The sequence below is a fragment of the Pistacia vera genome, unplaced genomic scaffold (genome assembly GCF_008641045.1).
Source record: "Pistacia vera cultivar Batoury unplaced genomic scaffold, PisVer_v2 Contig291, whole genome shotgun sequence".
NCBI classification, from domain to species: domain Eukaryota; kingdom Viridiplantae; phylum Streptophyta; class Magnoliopsida; order Sapindales; family Anacardiaceae; genus Pistacia; species Pistacia vera.
The window spans coordinates 380,182-399,765 of NW_022196103.1; the positions used below are offsets into that span (position 1 = coordinate 380,182).

A 19,584-nucleotide genomic window follows, 5' to 3' on the forward strand; every position below is an offset into this window, starting at 1 on the left:
TCGACAAGGCGTTTGGAGGGAAGTTTGGTAGTCTGCTGGAAAAGATGGTTAAAGTCCTCCACAATAATAGCAACTTTTGGTTCAACTGCTTCCTCTTTTTCCAAACCCCTATCTTCTATAGAACAAGCTTCTACCACGTATCCAACATCCTTAGTTTTTAATGACTTCAACATGGTTTTTTAAAGACGCCACTGATTTTACCAATGAAGGGTCCCCTTGTAGCACCACTTTTTTTTCCTTCATTGACGAAAGCCTAGTCAGATTCTTCCAATTAGAGCAAACATCCCTCAAGGTGGCCAACCAAGAAATCCCCAACACAACATCAGCCCAACTCAAATGGAAATAAATTCTGCTTTAACTCAATCCACTGAACCTGCAAACTAACCCCTTTACAAATTGTAATATTCTCTCTAGCGAGTAATTCTTTAAGAAATATATGACAAAATCCAATAAATAACTTTTGTAAACATATAAACATATAGGTATATAATGTAAAATCCAAAAGTTCTAATTTTAATTCATATAAGTATATATACAAAATATCTGATATACTTTATTAAGTACAAGATAGTCTTGGAAAGTGCCGCCTAACTCCTCCGTTTCTTGATATCCCACCCGACCGTAAATCATCTAGTACCTGAAAAACAGTAAAATAACGGAGTGAGCACTAATTGCTCAGTAAGTAAACCAAACTGCACTACTGTTTTTCCTCTGTTACTCATATTCTGACTTTCCTTTTCTCACTTTATTTTTTTCTGATATGCTACATTCTTTTTTGATATTCTACATTCGTTTTTGATATTCTACATTCTTTTCTGATATTCTGCATTCTTTTATGATATTCTACATTCTTTTCAGATATTTTGCATTCTTTTCTAATATTCCGATTTGCTATTTAACAATGTGCAAAGACAATTAATAAAACTGTACATCGTCAAGCACATAAGAAATGCTAAATCATGCAAATAGCATAATACATATGCAGAATAATAAACTTTTTTGAGAATTTTCTTTCTTTTCTGTTTTCTGTCTCTTGTTCTGTATCTCTTTCTTTTCTTTTCTTTTCTATTCCTCTTTCTTATTCTGTTTCTCTTTCTTTTCTTTTCTGTTATGGTTTGCCGATTGGACTAGGTTGAGGCATGGATTCGGAACCCTGGTAATGTGAGTGTATACTGGGTACAATCCTCATCTACATGCATTGCCGACGGACTATGCTAATTCTGTTCTACTATGCTGAGGCCGCTCGCTGATGGCGACATGCATGTAGGTATTTTCTACTAGGTATAGTCCTCATCCACATACATTGCTGACGGACTGTACAAATTCTATTATGCTATGCTGAGGCCGCTCACTGATGGCTGTGTGTATGTGAGAATTTTCTGCATCTCTGTCACTCACGGGTTCCCCATCACAACAACCTTATAACATAACATGCTGTAGAAAGAGAATAGAAAGATACACATTTCTAAATGAATTTCCAAGCTATGGAAATTCTACACTTGCATTCTTTAGTAAGTGAGAAAATATACATATTTGCATGTTAGCTTCAAAAGAATCTATAAGCCATTTTCTTTCTTTCTTTTCTCATTCTTTGCTAACATTTTCTTTAATATTCTCATTTACCAAATCAAGGCTATATATAAATAAATCATATGTATAATATATGCATGATCAAGCCCATTCTTTGATATTCTTTCCAAGTTCACATCCACAAACTTGAAAACTCATTATGGCATAATGATATGTCATGACATATTCTACCATTCTCTACTGTCACAAGTGCCATATCAAAGTAACACTTTAACATGCAATTCTTTTCTAACACTTTCATGTGCTATTCAAGAAGTAGTAACGGTTCAAGTACTAGAACCAAGCACTAAGGGCCATTTCTCTCATGGAACTTACATGACCAAGTGATATTCTAAATTTTGGCATAACAATATGCACTCTTGAATACTAACATTTACTCTTGGTTAAGCCCAACATAATATTTCTACTTCAATTCTTGCGTTTCTCTAACCCTTTCTTCAATAGGGTTTAGCCAACTCATGCATGTATTTTCTCTTTGGATTTTCATCAAACAATTCATATGCACATACAGCTACTAAGTTGGCTACACTTCCACATCTCTCTAAATCCACCAATATTTGAGCAAAAACTCACTAATTATAGTCATAAACCTGGCCGATTTCAACAAATCTCAACACTTCAAAATTTCAACACTAATTCTTCCATAATTCCACCAATTCATCACATACTCAAGCACTACTTCTCATGGCTGGAAATTATACATCATTCAACATAAAAAACAGCCAACAATTCTTATATACAAACACATACAAACATGCAAGAATCATTCTACACAAGTCTTGCTCAAATCAAGGGTAAAATTGGGTTTACTTACCTTGAATGTGTGATATAACCCCCCTTTGCTAAAAGTCTCTTCCTCTTGGACCTAGATCATATAAAAAACCATAAGAATTTAAAACTTTAAAGGTTAATCACACACCTTGTGCAAGAATCTTACCTTTGGATGCTTTAGGATTGAAAATCTATAAAAATCCAAGCCAAATCCTATGAATTCTCTTTGAGATTTGGTGAAGAAATTTGAGAGAAAAAGGGGTCAGGGTGGCGGGTACAAGGGCTGAAATATGGTTAGGGTTTCTTCTAATGAAACCCTATATCTAATAATATATGCATGAATTGCCATTTTGCCCTTGCACTTTCTATGAAATCCCATCTATATCCTTTAGTCAATTACCAAAATACCCTCATTTTTATTATCTTCTTTATATTATTTTGCTTCCTTTCACTCCCCACTTTTCATCTAGTTATGAGTGAAAAGACCAATTTACCCCTAATGAAGTTTTAAGGAGTTTCCTTCACATTTGTCTAAGGTAAATTCAAAGAAATCCAACTAAGGGTATTAGGGCATAAATAAAATTACTTACCTTGATGTAGGTGTTACACAAATCCCCTCACCTCTAATTGTAACCCCATTTCTCTCCATCACCGCAAATGACTTACTCTTCCCGATTTCCAATCCCAACGTTTGCACTAAATCATGGGCAATAAAGTTGTGAGAGGCTCCACTATCCACCAACACAACTACCTCCTCATTCCCAATTCTTCCCCTGAGCTTCAATGTTTTATTGGTTGTTGTCCCCACAATGGAATTCATTAATAAGGCGAGAGAAGTACCTTCCTTATGTGGTGCATCATCAGGTTCCTGCACATCTTCCCCTTTTTTGGCATCATCGTTATCATCCAGAACCAGCAAGATCTAGACTGATTTACTTGGGTAGCGGTGGTTGGGTCCGAACTTCTCACCACAATGAAAAAAAGCCCCTTTTCCCGTTTAAATTGAACCTCAATCTTAGTTAACCGTTGGAATCCATCACTTCTTATCGGAGTACCGTAATCTCCATTGACTTACTTCCCCTTTCCCAATTTCGATTTTGAGCTCCCATGAATTGCCCCAACTCAGCATTTTTTGGCGGATTATTCCACCAATTTGGGCGACTTAGATCTAGATTAGAGGATACCTGATTGTAGGATTCATGTCTATGGGTCTAGACTTTACCAAATCTGAGTCGGGTTTTCTCTAAAACACAATTCTTTTCCTTAATACAGTGGGTCTGTTCAATCAGCTCAACTAATGCTTTAGGCTTATTCAACCTCAACTCGTCCTATACATCCTTTTTAAGCCCATTCATAAAGATCCCCATGAGCAGCTCTGCTCCTCTCCTATCTTTTTCAATGGAGCAACATAAGCTTCAAATTCTTCCCAGAACTCCGTCACCATCACCGTCTATTTCAAGTTACTAGTACCTCATAAGTTGTCCCGTGGAAAGATAGATGGAATTTGGTGATCAAGGCTGCTTTAAAAGCTCCCCAATAGTGAAAAGGTGAAAGAGAGTCTACCCACTGATACAAGTTAAAGGCCCTTCCCACCAAGCACAAAGAGGAAGCCTACACCATCTCTACCCCTTCATACCGATTGATGCTAAAATAGCAATTTGCCTTGAAAGTCCACCCATAAGGATCATCACCATTGAATATCGGCAATATCAGCTTCTTAATCCTCTTGTCATCTTTCCTCATCTCAACACCATTTTTTATTTAATCATGCCCACGGTTCTCACCGTTGTTTAGACTCTTCAAAGATGATGTTTTTCCTTTCTCGTGATTTTGCGCCTCATCTCGTTCCTCTCTCAATCACTTTAGCTCACACATCTCAAGTAAGTATTCCTTAACACTTTCTAAATCTCGCTTCATAGATCCCACTTCCTTTTCTAAGCTGTCAATTCTACTTTCCATTCTAGTATTTACCATTAGCTAACTAGGCTCTAATACCAAATTGATGGAACCCCTTGCCAAATCAGTCAATTCCACCCGCAAACAATTCTAAGAACACAAAGAACAACCAAAAATTCCACAAGGATCCAAATATTGTATTGAATAAAAGAAGAATAACAAATATGCAATTAACAATCTAAGCCAAAAGAACAGATAATTCCCTTGACACATGGCCAACCCATAACAACCATTACTACAATGCTCCCTTTAGCACTCCCTCACACTCCTAGTGCCACTTTTACCCTTGTACCCCCTCAGCTAGTAAACTTTACTAACAGGAATCCTATCAAAAGCCCTTTGGTTCTTGATTGTTCCATCTCTTCATTTGCCAACAATTTTGGTTTTAGGGTTTTGTTGTTCTTCACTGGATTCTAGCCATATCCAGTGATCAAAATTCAATCGGACACCACCTTCTCAATTGCCAGCTCTTGCTCTTCATAACCTCCCTTCACCAGCAACTGGTTGCTTGTCAATTCGCTAGCAGAGAGGTTTGCGTTTCTCTTCACGATTTGCCAATTTGTGCTTCTTTTGGAAGTCGATTTGGTGAATTGTTTGGAGTTTGAGGGTTTTGGTTCTCTTTGAAGGTTGTTTGTGTTTGTTATTGGAGTGATTATGTTGTGTTTCTAGGATTTGGAAAAGTTTGCGATCAAAGTTTTTTGGGTTGGCACACCATTTGCTCGATGAATTTCCCCAACCAACTTGCCTATCCACAACACGCACACACATCTTCAGTGCCAACGCCCAACCCTCTGTGTGCACCTGTTGGGTTGATTGCAACAATGCCAACATTGGTGGTGAGTTGAGAGAGGGTGCAAGCGAGAGAAATTTGAGATGTGGAAGGTTATTTTGAAATTTTTATTTTCATTTTAGATTTAATGCAATGAATTTTGACCGTTACATTAAACATATTTTTGTTAATTTAAGGGTGAGAATCTAGAATTTATGAAACCAGGGCTGGGAACTTGCCATCTCGTCAAACCTTGGGTGGGAAAATGCCATTTATATTTATTTGAAGCAAGGTCAACATTTATTTGAAGCAAGGTCAACTCGACCCCTAGGCAATTGAGGCAGTTGCCTAAGGCCCCATATTAAGGAAAGGCCCCACCAAATATCATGTTATATATATTTAATTAAAAAATGTATAGAGTTTTATTTATTATATTATACTTTCACCGTAAAAAAGAAAGAGAAATTATATTAAATAAAAATATCTTAAGGGTGAAATTGAAAAAGTAGCACTTTCCAAAAACCTCTTACAAACTAGTAAAATGACATCTTACACATTTTGAAGGATGAAAATGTCCTGATAGATATATAAACCCTAACCCATTCACCCATCTTCTTCAAAGTTAAACTAACCCTTACCTCCATTGAAGAATTTCAAAACCAAAGCTATAAACTGACTCTTAATTCAATTTTATGCGAAAGAAACATGTCAATTAGGATTCTTTAGGTAGATGGGTGGTTAATATTGGTTGTTTGGGTTAACTTTTAACTAAAGATGTTGCAAATTGAAGGATTTTGATGTTTTTGACGAAACTTGGGACTACTATCAAAGGGTGTCGATGGTATCCGTCACTTTTTGCAACTCAAGGTTGAAGAAGACGAAAAGCGTTTGATACCATCCAACGAGGGGTATCGAACGTTTGATAGGACTATACGGTAGTATATGTAATTTTCACAAAGGGGTATTTTAATGTTGTCTGATAGTGAATATCGAACATCCAATATCTTTCAATTTTTAACATCCCCATTTAAAAATTAACCCAAACAACCAACATTAACCATCCATCTACATAAATATCTTTCAATTTTATAGGGATTGTAGTTATGCAGAATGGGTTAGATAGGTTTTAAGGGTTGAAGAATGGGTTTTGGTTAAAGGTTCAAGAATTTGTGAATAGGTGTATTTTCGTCCATAAAAATAGTTTATAATGTCATTTGCTAAATTGTGAGAAACTTTTGAAAAAGTGTTACTTTTTTAACTCCACGTCTAAGATAGGGTCATTTAATATAATTTCTCAAAAAGAAAGTATTGTCTTAAAATATTTTTTCTTGTAAATAATTAATTTTACAAAAGATTGAATGAAATAATTCATTTTGTGTAATTATTTTAAATGGAATCACATTAAACATTATATTGAAGTAGTTTTACTAATAGGAGAAATTTTTCTTTCCACCATTATATGTTAAATTATAATTAACTTTATTAGATTTAGCATTAAATTAATATGTAATATTTCAAAATCAAATACTACTAAATTGAACAGTTGCATAGAAGATTAAACTTATGTAAATTTTCATTTATATTATTGACTATCCAAACTTTAACTTATAAATTACATCATTTTTTTTTTTTTTTAAACTTGTGGATCTTGAAAGAAAGTAAGAATTAAGATAATCATATCCATTTTAATTTTAACAAAGTTCCAAGTATGATATCTGTAAGGTATTAATGCGACTAAAAGGGAAGCAGAAACAATTAAAATTTCGCATTAAACCTAAAACCCATGAATCCGGGTTTTGAATAAATTATTTACATGCTTCAAAACGTAATTAAACATTCAAGGATCCGTTTATACCTTCATTTGGAGAGTCCTTCAAACTCTCTTTGAATCCTTTGCAAGTCAATTCAAAATAGGATTGCACACAATGGTATATCCACACGAAGACAAGATCACTCACAGTTAATTTATTTGCTAGAACTAATTAATTGTTTAAAGGTTGAAAGATCAATAAATGAAAAATTGAGAGAATTCTCTCAATACCAAAGCAAGGGGCGGCACTCACTAAATTAGGGTTTTCAAATCCTAAATTAATTCATGCTTATATAGCATGAAAAATCCTATTCCACTTTGGAATAGGATTAACCTATTCCTATTTGGAATATACTGAATTTAGTATTTAATTAATTCCTATTCCTAAATGGAATAGATTTAACTTGATATTTAATTTATATTCCTAATTGGAATAGAATTAATTTGGTATTTAATTAATTAATAATAACCTATTAATTAATTAATACTTATATTTATATATTTATTGGAATAAATATATAAACATACAATTTTGCAAATTAAATTCCAATATAAACATTGGGTTAGGTAGCAACCTCAGCATTGCATAGCAAAATTATTCAAATACATTTTCATAAAAAAATGAAATTACGCTTTCACCAAAAAGGACGAAATGCCCTCATTCTTTAAAAACCTTAAATTGTCTTTTAAGTGTGTGACCTATAGGCCCTTTATAATGTTGGCAATGAGTAGTATCGATATTAACCACCAATTAATTGTCTCATTATAGACAAATCAAAATTGACATGTAGCAAGACATCATGGTTACCTAACATATAGGGATTAGTGAAGAATTGATATCTAACAACGGAATGATTACCGTGCAATTCAATCTCTTCATCATTTGTTATCCCATCAAGGTTTGAAGTATAGAAATAGGGTTAACTTCAAATATATTACCTTAATATATTGACATTCAATTATCAGACCAATGACCAAATTGGATTTGAGCAACAACTCAATCTCATTGTGGCCACAAATTCACGGTCAGCGTAATTAATCGAATAACACCATGAGATCATCTCATGTACCCAAGAGTAATGAATAATTTGTTGATTCATCATAACCATAGTGTACTTCTCAATGTAGCCAACCGCATTGTACTGATAATCCTATATAGGACTACGTTAGGTTAGCATCAAATTACACAAATATTTATACACGGTGCTTTGGTGATCTCAAGTCTAAGGATCACATGCACCACCATCCGTTAGATGATATCTTTCATAGACACTGGAGTTACCATCTATGAAATCCTCTTGGTGGGTTAGTCCAGTGAACTTGCATACAACAAGCACTCACACGTTGCACCAAGTTGTCGCAAAAAAACTTTCACATGTGAGATCTGTCACTACTTTCTGGTAAGGTCGTTCAACGCTATGATATTCTTACCGTATTATCTGTGTCATTGGTCAGAATAATATTGAGGCTATGTACGTTTCTAAAAATTGTTGATTGTTGAGTTTGAGATTGGGGTTTTTGGGAGAATTGGAAGTGAGAGTTTGAAGTTGATTGTAAAAGAGGGTGTAATATTTCTCTCTAGCTAGTATACTTTGGGAAGTATAAAGTGAAACTCACTAAATATGTCATAGAAAAACAAGTATGTATATAAGTATAAGATAGTGGGCCCAAAACTAATTTTATTTCCATATACAAATTTCTACATCAAGTAACAAAGTCTCACAAAAATAAACTCAAGGTACAATCAGACAGTGTTGCCAAACTCCTCTGCTTCTTGACGTTTCATCCGATCGCATCTTATCTATTACCTGCAAAAACAGTGAAATCAACGGAGTGAACACTAATTGCCTAGTAAGTAAATCCACTATACTACCATTCTTTCTACGTTACTCGTATTCTGAATTTCCTTCCTTATACCAAACTTCTCTATTCTTCTTTGCTCTTTCTAATGGTCTAGTTTCTGACTTATTGATATGTAGGCACAATTAGTGAAACTAATTCTGGATAGTGGGAATGGTATAATGCATACGCACAAATGCATAGAAGATGCATTTTCTTTTCTGTATTTCTGTTTTCTTTCTTTTTCTGTGTTTCTCTTCTTTCTTTTCTCTTTTATTCTGGTTTGCTGATCGGACTCAGTTGAGGCATGGATTTGGAACCCTGGCCGTGTGAGTGTATTTTGAAATTCTTTCTGGGTACAATCCTCATCCACATGCACTTCTAACGGACTGTACAAATTCTTCTTTCTATTCTGAGGCCGCTCATTGAAGGCGGCGTGCATGTGGGGCTATTCTGTTTCTCTGTCACTCACGGGCTCCCATCGCAACAACCTTCTCTTCTCTTCTCTTTCTTTTAAATAAGAATTCAGTTTCTTTTCTTTTCTTTAATAATTGAATCTATAATGAATTTTCTTTTCTTTCTTTCTCTTTCTTCTTTAGTGTTTTCATATATGTATGTATGCATGGAGATGGGCTTATTCTTGTTATTCTTTCTAAATTCAAATGTTTCAATGCAAGAATGCAATATGACATGTGGACATGTTATTCTCTACCATCTACAAACTCATATCAAGATAACAAGCGATCATATTCATGCATGCACTTCACTTAGAAATTTCATCAAACAATTTGCATGCACATACAAACACTAAATTGGCTACACTTCTACATCTCTCTCAAGCTACCAAAATTTGGAGCAAAACTCCCTAAAATCAACTTCAAACCTGGCCAGGAAATCACACTCCACAATTCTACTCCAATTCTTTCATAGATCATCCAAACTTCCACCAATTCATCACATACATAAACACTACTTCTCATGGCTGAATTCTAACCATCGTTCATCATTAATTCCATCAACAATTCTCAACATACAAACACATACATACATATAAGAATCTCTCTACACACTTATTGCTCAAATCATAACTAGGGTTGGATTTACTTACCTTAGATGTGAGCAACACAAACACTTTAGTCTTCCCTTGATACAATTCTCCTTCTCTTAAACCCTAAGCATATAAACCCTAAGAATTCAACACTTTTAAAAATTTAATCTCACATCTTAGTACAAGAATCTTACCTTTGAATGCTTAGGATTGAAAATCTATCAAAAGTGAACCAAATTCTATGGATTTCCTTGGAAAGTAATTAGAGAAAATTTGAGAGCTTTTGGCGATGAAGGTGGCATGAAAGGAGGTAGAAGTGGCTAGGGTTTCAACTCTTGAACTCTTATCAACACATAGTATTATTTATACTTTCCCATTTTACCCTTGCACTTTCTAAGAAATTCCACCTTTGTCCTTTAGTCAATTACAATAATGTCCTCATTTCCATTGCATTCTCCATGTAATTATACTTCTTTTCACTCCCCACATTTTCAACTAATTATGGGTGGAATGACCATTTTGCCCTCAAGCAAGTTTTCCAGAATTTTCTCAAAAATTTCGGAGAGTTCTTTGCCTCGGCGAAGTCTGAAATTTCTGACACGAATTTGGGAAGTGAATTCATTGCCACAACGAGAAAATTCCTTTGCCGCGGCGAAAAGTGAAAATGTCAATTTTCTTTCTTTTACCTTGGAATAAGTAATAATAAAGGCATTAAGACATAAGTAGAGTTACTTACCTCGATGTGGGTGTTACAGAGGACGTTTTTAAGAAATTAAAATTTAAATATAGTAAGAAATCACAGTATAAAATTTGAATTAAAGAAATGAAAACTAAAAATTTTATATTAAAAAAGATATTTTATCCACCGAAAAATTCTTTCAATTGTTTGTCCAAACAACAGTTAGGATGTCAGTTATTAGTTATGCATAGAGTAAAAGCCAATTAAAAAAAAAAAAAAAGAGAGAGAGAGACGACATTGAATTATAATTATGGATTAATATGTTAAAATTCATTAATTATATTTTATACCAAATTAAAAGTATTAAAATTAAAAATTTAAAGATTGATACTATTTTTATATCAAAGATAAACCCTTATAATATTTAAAATACATGCAAAGATGACAACAAAATTGATATGCTAATGAAAAAAAAAAAAAAAAAAACTTTAATCACACTCTCTCACTTATATGGGTGTTCTAATAATTTTTACTAAATCCAATCCGACCCAAGTATATATAGGATTTTAGGTTTTTAAATCCCATCTAATACAATTTTGAATTAAAATCTGATCCAATCTAATATATAGAAAATTAAAATCCGATCAAATGCAATCTAATTTGAACAAAATTAAAATTCAATCCAATCTAATGAAATTTAAGAAAAACGAATCTAATTGAATAAAAAAATTGATTTCATCTAAATCCAATTTGATTATATATCTTATTAAACTTTTTGTCAAAGTTTATTTATTTTACAATTAAATAATTTAAACATTAGAGAACTATTATATTATTTAAACATAGGAAAATGATCATATTTAAAAATTTTAAAATAAATAATTCCGTTAGAAAGAGACATAAGTTGGTTGTCTATTACAAAAATAAAATAACAAATGAAAATAATCTCAATAAAATAAAAATATCAGGCATTAAAACTGAAATTTATTGTCACATAATAAATATTAATAAAATAGACTGAAATTTATAAATTGAATGGTCTAACTGGTTAGATTGGATTTACTTTTTAACAAATTTAATAATGGATCAAATATAATTGGATTGTCAAAATTGGATCCAATTCAATCCACCACCGAAACAATCCAATTAAACCGCCGAAAGAGATCAAAATTGCTCACTGACATCACGTGCAAAGCCTTCTCTTGGATTCCGTTAGAATATCCTTCACTAGTAATTTAATATTCCTGTGAGAAGATCCTCCTCCAGTCCTCCTTCAAATGCCTTCTTCGCCATCCTCCCAACTTCTCTGGCTTTCTTCCTCTTCTCTTTGCCTTCTTCTTCATCCATTACCATCTCTATAGCTTTCCTTATTTCCTCTCTCTTCAACATCACTCCATACTTTTCTTCCTCTCCCTGATTTATAGCAATGCTAGCCCCTACCTTCTCACCAATTTTTATTAGCCGCAAAACAAACTGCTCATTGAAAAACTGCTCCGCCAACAATGGCCATGTTATCATTGGCAAACCAGCTGAAACTCCTTCTAGTATAGAATTCCACCCACAGTGTGTCAAAAATCCTCCAATGGCCGGATGGGACAAAATCAATACTTGCGGACTTGCGGTGCCCACCCCCGAATAATTAGTCCTATATCTTTTGTTCTTCTCTCCAATCCTTCTTCATAAAACAGTTTCTCAAGTTCATTTGAATTGACACCGTCTCTTATAACCCACATAAACGGCCGCTTCGATGCTTCTAAGGCTAGTCCCAGTTCGATTAGCTGCAGAGGTGACATGCAACCAAGGGTTCCAAGACAGGCATAAACTACAGACTTTGATGGCCATGAATTGAGCCATTTCAAGCATTGTTCCTCATCAATTGAGGTCTTGTTACCTCTTTGCCCCTTATCTATGTTCTCTTTGTTGCATAGTGATACCGGCCCAATGCACCAAATTTTGTCTCCTTGTAACTTCCTACATTCTTCAACATATGTATCTTCCAATTCTTGAAAAGAATTAAATACCAACCCATATGATGTCTCATCTGCTGCTTTTATTTCTTCATGCCTGTCTCTGAAGGTCGTTGAGCTTTGATTTATAGTACTTGGTAGCTGAGCTTTAGTTAGTTCAATCCTATCCGGCAAACCAGGCACTACAAAATACTCTGAATCACACCTTCTCATGAATCCTTGACAACATAACTTTATGTGAACATATAAAAGCAAAGCAGCTTGTCCCATCAAAAGCAAGCCTAGTGTAACAAATCCCACATTGAAAGCGTATTGGGGAGGTCTTGGGCTTATAAATGGGGGGAGTCCCTCCACCTAATAGGTTAGCCTTTTGGGTGTGAAACTCCCAGCCCGTGACACTAGGAATTCCAAATTTACGAGAAACATTAATCGTCCAAGGAAGATATCTATCAGAAACAATGCAACTTGGGCCCGGGCTTGTCTCTTCCAAGAACTTCTCTATTGGCTGCTGCAACATCCTAGCTGCATCAGAGAAATTCTTGGACAAGTTTCGCGAGGGGAGAGAATCCACATTCTCGCAACCCTCTGGCAAGGCAGCCTCAGCACAAGGAAACCTGAGTTTCAGAAGTCGAATCGGGAGACCAGATTGAATGTCACGATTGATTATTTTTTCAAATCGAATGGCGTTGAGAGGTGTGGTGATTAAGGTGACAATGACACCGTGTTGTGCTAGAAGCCTGGCCAAGTCTACCATGGGGATAAGGTGGCCTGGGCACATGAAGGGAATCAGGACAAAATGAAGGTGGTGGTGATCGGCCAGGGATGCCATTGTGATGAACTGCGGCGCAATTTAGTTCGACAATGAAATATAGATATGGTACAATAGGGTTCCACAATTAAGCAATATATATATATATATATATATATATATATATATATATAACACTTAATTTGGTAGGTGAACCAAATAAGAATGAAATAATTAGTTTTTTTCCTTATAGGAATAAGAGAATCATATTCTTTCTGTATTGCTTGTTGTTATGCTAAAAATCAGAACTCAATCTATCAAAACAACATCAAACACATTCCCAAGAATCTAAATCACACACCAAAGAAGCAAGAACACACAATCAAGAACACCAAAGATTTTACCGTGGTTCACTTATTCCAAAATTGGGAATAAGCTACATCCACGTTGAGCTCCAAGAACTTTTGGGGCTCACTGCACTAAGAGATTAGAAGTTTACAAATTACAAGAACAAATCAACTCCAAATCTTTATACACTCAATCAATCCCCAGATTCTAACTATACCCTTTATTCACAAGAGAAATCACAACCTAGATTCTCTACCCTTGAAGGAAGCTCGACCTTCAACTCAAGATTACAGAAATCTAAAACTGATTACAAGAAAATTAGACTCAATTAGAAACCCTTGTAGAATACTATTTTTTATCGTCGAGAGAGAGCTGGAGAAAGGATGCAAATCTGGATTTTTTGATGTCTATAATAGCTTTGACTTTCTTGGACAAATTGCAGCCGTTAGATTTCTTTAACAAGCAAAGGCCAAGATTAAAACTTCTAATTCCTCAAACGCCACCGTTTTGAGCTTCATTTAACAATCTCCACCTTGAAGCTCAAAACTCACCAACTTCAAAAACCTCATTACTGTAGCTAACCCATCCAATTTCTCTTCATAGCTCAATTGCTGCTCTAATTTACAAACAACATGTTCAAGCAATGCTTGAACTTGGTAGGTGTCACCACCTTTGTCCCTATATCTGCTGAATTATCCTCTGTTGCTATCTTCTTCAGATTTATCACTCCTTGCGCCACTAAATCCTTGACAAAATGAAACCTCATGTCCATGTGCTTGGTCCTCTCATGGTAGACTGGATTTTTACTTAGATGTATTGCAGTCTGACTATCACAAAATACAATCACTGCCCCATCTATCAATTTTACCTTCGTTAGAAGTCCTTACAGCCACAATGCTTCCTTGAATACTTCTGCCAATGCCACATATTCAGCTTCCGTCGAAGACAATGCCACAATAGGTTGGAGTTGGGAATTCCAACTCACACAATTTCCAGCCAAAGTGAAGAAATAGGAAGTAGTTGACTTCCTTGAATCCTTGTCACCTGCAAAATCAAAGTCTACAAAACCCACAAGATCAAGTGACTCACATCTTTTGGAGTATTCTAAACCAACATGAGTTGTGCAATTTATATATTTCAGCAACCATTTTAGGGTAGATCAATGTTCTAACCCTGGGTTAGACATGAACCTACTGAGTAGTGAGATGGCAAAAGCAAGGTCAGGTCTTGTGCTTATCATAGCATACATGACTGATCCTATTACATTAGCATAGGGAACATTTTCCATTTTTAACAAATTAGAATCAGATTTAGGACATTGAGACTTACTCAGCATAAAATGACTAGCTAAAGGCATATTTGCACCCTTAGACTCAGCCATACCAAATTTAGAAACCAGTTTTTGCAAATAAACACTTTGATGTATTTTCAGCTCATTACACTTTCTGTTTCTGGTTATAACCATCCCTAAAATCCTTTTAGCACACCCTAAGTCCTTCATATCAAACTTAGAATTGAGTTTTTTCTTTAATTCATCTATTTTAGACTTAGACTTGCTAATTAGAAGTATATCATCCACATACAAAAGAAGATACTAAGGCATGTTATCATTCAAGGCATAATAGAAACAATTATCATATTGACTCCTATAAAAACCAATACTCATGGTAAAAGCATCAAATCTTTTGTAACATTGCCTAGGGGATTGTTTTAAACCACATAAGGACTTGTGTAGCAAACATACATGATTTGGAAGTCTTTTATCTACAAAACCAACAGGCTACCTCATGTAGACTTTTTCTTCTAAATTTCCATGTAAAAACGCAGTTTTAACATCAAGTTGTTCTACTTCTAAATCATGGCATGTAACAATAGACAACATAAGTCTTACGGTCTTATATTTCACAACGGAAGAAAATATTTCATTAAAATCTATTCCTTCCCTTTGTTTGTAGCCTTTGGCTACCAATCTTGCCTTATATCTAGGAGGATCAGAGAGAGATATACCTTCTTTTACCTTGAATAACCATCGACACTCAATTAGTTTATGGTCTTTGGGATTTGGAACCAATGACCAGGTTCCATTTACCTTTAGGGAGTGCATTTCCTCCTTCATTACAGTCTGCCATTTTCTTCTATCCTTGGATCTGATTGCCTCTTCATAGGTGACAGGTTTTGCCCTTTGCAATTCAACCGCAACCACCAAGGCTGTGTATATGAGCTCAACATAAGAGAGCCTCGCTGGTGGCCTGATCTCTCTTTTAGTTCTATCTCAGGCCAGTTGGTATTGGGCTAGTGAATCATGTTGAGAAACCTCAGGATTTTCAACATGTTCCTCTTCATAGTCAGGATTTAGATTTGGTGTGACGATTTCAGTTCCTGGATCTTCCTGTTCAGGTTGGGTTATTAGAGACTCCACCTTAATTTGAACATTCTCATGTGGTTCTTGACTTATAGGGTTACTGCTTAAGGTATCTGCACCATTATCAATAGATTTGCAAGGAAAAAGATTATCATTGAATATTGCATCCCTACTAATTATAATCCTCACTCCAGGTGCACTTCTCTCCCATAACCTATACCCCTTGGTTCCTTCTTGATAACCTAGAAACACACACCTTAATGATCTTAGGTCTAATTTTCCATCAATGGTATGAGCATATGCTGCACATCCAAAAGCCCTTAAGCGACCTAAGTTGGGTTTCCTGTTTGACCACTTTTCTTCAGGGTACATAAATTCTATGGCACTTGAGGGACTCCTATTGACTAAGTATGCATAAGTGTTTAAGGCTTCCCCCCAAAAGGTTTTAGGTAGTCCAGATGTAAACAACAAACATCTAAACCGTTTCTAATAGGGTTCTATTCATCCTCTCAGCAAATCCATTTTGCTAAGGAGTTTTCCTAACTGTTCTGTGTCTCAGAATACCCTGGTCACTATATTAGTTATCAAACTCTAAATTGCAGAATTCTAACCCATTATCAGTCCCAAGGGCTTTGATCTTTCGGTCAATTTGGTTCTCTACCAATAGTTTCCAGCTCTTAAACCTGCCCAAAGCCTCATCCTTAGTCCTAAGTAAGTAAACCCACACTTTCCTATTGTAGTCATCAACTATAGAAAGGAAATAACTATTGCCCCCATGTGATGTTACCCTTTCAGGCCCCCACAAATCAGCATGCAAGTAATCTAAACAATTTTCAACAAGGTGAGTTCCTTTTGGAAACTCAATCTATGTTGCATACCCATTACACATGTTTCACAGAAGTTAAGAGTTTCAATCGAATCCTTACCAAACAGCCCTTGTTTGCGTTAGGATGTCCATGCCCTTCTAACTCATGTGGCCTATCCTAAGGTGCCACTTCTTTATAACAGTCAGGTCAGTAGAAAACAAAGCAGTATTATAACATTCAGAATCATGGTTCCCACATAAAATGTACAGTCCATTTCTTTTCACTCCCTTAAGGACTATGTTGTTATTCCTATAGACACTTAGGCACCCATTCTCAACTTTATAACAACACACAGACTCATATAGTGTTCCTAGAGAGATGAAATTCCTCCTTAATTCTGGAATGTATCTAACCTTAGTCAATTTAATGTTTTTTCCATTTTCAAGCCTCAAGGTTATACTACCAATTCCCTAGACTTTGCAGGCATTATTGTTTCCTATAAACATAGTTTCTAGTTCATTAGCCTCAAAGTCTTGGAACCAATTTTTATTAGGACTCATGTGGAATGAGCAACCTGAATCTAGTACCCATTCATTCACATTATCTGATTTAGAGACAGTGAGGACCTCTGACTCTTTGATATTGGTTTTACTGGAAGCAAGGTTGCTTTCTGTATTTCCTTGCTTCTGTTTCTTAATCCAAGCAAAACAATTTTTCTTTAAGTGTCCTGTTTTGTTACAAAAGAAACATTTTCTAGTCTCCCCTTTTGCTTTGCAACTATTTTTACCCTTCTTTTTATTCCTAGGGCCATTTTCAAATAGTGTGTTACTACCTAACATGCTTGACTCCCATTTTCCCTTCACAAACAGATTGTTACCACTCCTTTTTTGCACTGTAAGTTCTAATTGCCTAGCCTTTAATCCTGAGATTATTAAATCTAGACTAGGGATAGTTCCAGTGTGTTGTAATGCATTTTTTACAACCTGATATTCCTTAGTTAGCAAATTTAACAGTATCAGGGCTAAACTGGAATCTCCAAGTTCTTGATCTATACCTTTAAACACTAGGGTCATTTTCAAGAACTCATCAAGATTCTCATCAATTGTCCTAGAACTATTCATCTTGTAAGCAAATAAAACACCTTTAAGATATGCAAGATTAGGTGTTGATTGCAAAGCATAAAGAGATTCAAGCTTACCCCAGAGTGTGATAGGCGTTTCAAAGCCATCTACCTTCCTTAAGACGCTGTCGGAGGGATTCATGATGATGAGGTTGTTGGCTTCCTCATCCACCTCAGCGTTCTTCTTTAATTTTTCCTCTGTCCACTTTGTTGCGTCCTTCTCCAGTGTAATTGCTACCTTATTGTGAGATAGCAATGCCTTCATTTTCTTCTTCCAGCTATTAAAATCGATGTTCCCATCATATTGGGTGGTCTCAACATGTGTGGTAGTCATTCTAAAGACTTAGTGTTTGATTTGGGATTTTATTGAGAGAAACCCTAGAAATTGAAAACAATTTCTGACCGTTTTCAAGAGATTGAGACATTGATTTTAGGAATTTCTACCCCTAGGTTGCAATTGAGACTCACAAACCAAAAAGCCCTAAAAATTAACAAACCCTAGATTTCAAGAAACCCTAGACCTTGTTCTGATACCACTGTTATGCTAAGAATCAGAACTCAATCTGCCAAAACAAACATCAAACACATTCCAAAGAATCTAAATCACACACCAAAGAAGCAGGAACACACAATCAAGAACACAAAGGATTTTACCGTGGTTCACTTATTCCAAAATTGGGAAAAAACTACATCCACGTTGAGCTCCAAAAACTTTTGGGGCTCACTGCACTAAGAGATTAGAAGTTTACAAATTACAAGAACAAATTGTTAGAGTAGATGCCCTAGAGCCAATCAATTACTGTAGAATTGACTCTTTGTAATAATGTTCATTAATCAATAATAAAAGGCATTTTATTCTATATCGCGTAAATCATTATTATTGCAATATGTATTGATATATGTCCTTAGAATGGTAGAACCGTGACGAGGGTATCAAGTGTTTCAAATCTTGATAGTGAGAACCCTATGAGCACATATGGTGGCCATTCTAGAAACGTCCGTAGCCCCAGTATTATTCTGAAGTAAGGGCACAGATAATACGGTAAGGCTATCATAGTGTTGAACGACCCTGTCGAAAGGCAGTGACTGATCTCACTTGTCAAGGTTGTTTGGTGACAACCTGGTGCAACACATGGGTGCTTGTTGTAGGCGGATATACCGCAGCAAGTTCACTGGACTGACCCACCAGAGGATTCCATATGGATGGTAACCCCAGTGTCTATGGAACAAATCCTCTAACGAATGGTGGTGCATGTGATCCTTAGACTTGAGATCACCGGAGCGCCTTGTGCACCGATTGGTACAGTTTGACACTAGCCTAACGCAGTTCTATTCAGAGCTGTCAGTACGGTGGTGATTGGCTATATCAAGGAGTGTATCAAGACTATGGTGGATTGACAGAGGATTCATCACTCCCGGGTACGGGAGAAGTTATCTCACGGCGCAATTCAGTATATGGCAATGACACTAAAACTGTGGCCACAGTGGGATTGAGTTGTTGCTCTATCCAGATTATAATACGGGTCATTGGTCCAGAAACTGAATATATAATATCGAGAGTAACCGAAGGTTGACACTATTTCTATGCCTTCGTCTCGTCGAGATAACGTATGATGAAAGGATCGTATTGTACGGTAACCATATCGTTGAAAGGTAGCTACTTTGCTGAATCCGAATCTATCGGGTGGCCATGATGCCTTGCTAGGGGCCAATCTTGGTCTGTGTATTAGTGAGACGATTAATTGGTGTTAATCGCGATACTATACACTAC

General features: G+C 35.6%; 1 protein-coding gene and 1 pseudogene across 1 annotated transcript; both read right to left on the minus strand.

Annotated features, from left to right (window-relative positions):
• Positions 1–11,645: 11,645 nt before the first annotated feature.
• On the minus strand, positions 11,646–13,258 carry LOC116134746 (annotated as a pseudogene).
• A 1,150-nt stretch (positions 13,259–14,408) lies between these two features.
• Positions 14,409–14,906, minus strand: LOC116134747 (secreted RxLR effector protein 161-like). Its single transcript, XM_031420406.1, has 2 exons — positions 14,720–14,906; positions 14,409–14,569 (listed from the first exon to the last, which is right to left on the minus strand). Exons 1-2 carry the CDS (start codon positions 14,904–14,906, stop codon positions 14,409–14,411), a joined length of 348 nt encoding a protein of 115 aa, XP_031276266.1.
• Positions 14,907–19,584: the final 4,678 nt, after the last annotated feature.

Coding starts and splice junctions, on each gene's coding strand:
- LOC116134747 (XM_031420406.1), bottom strand. CDS start 14,906: ATGGCTGAGTCTAAGGGTGCAAATATGCCTTTAGCTAGTCATTTTATG. Junction 14,570..14,719: donor TTTTGCCATCTCACTACTCA/GTAGGTTCATGT, acceptor TTGATTTTGCAG/GTGACAAGGATTCAAGGAAG.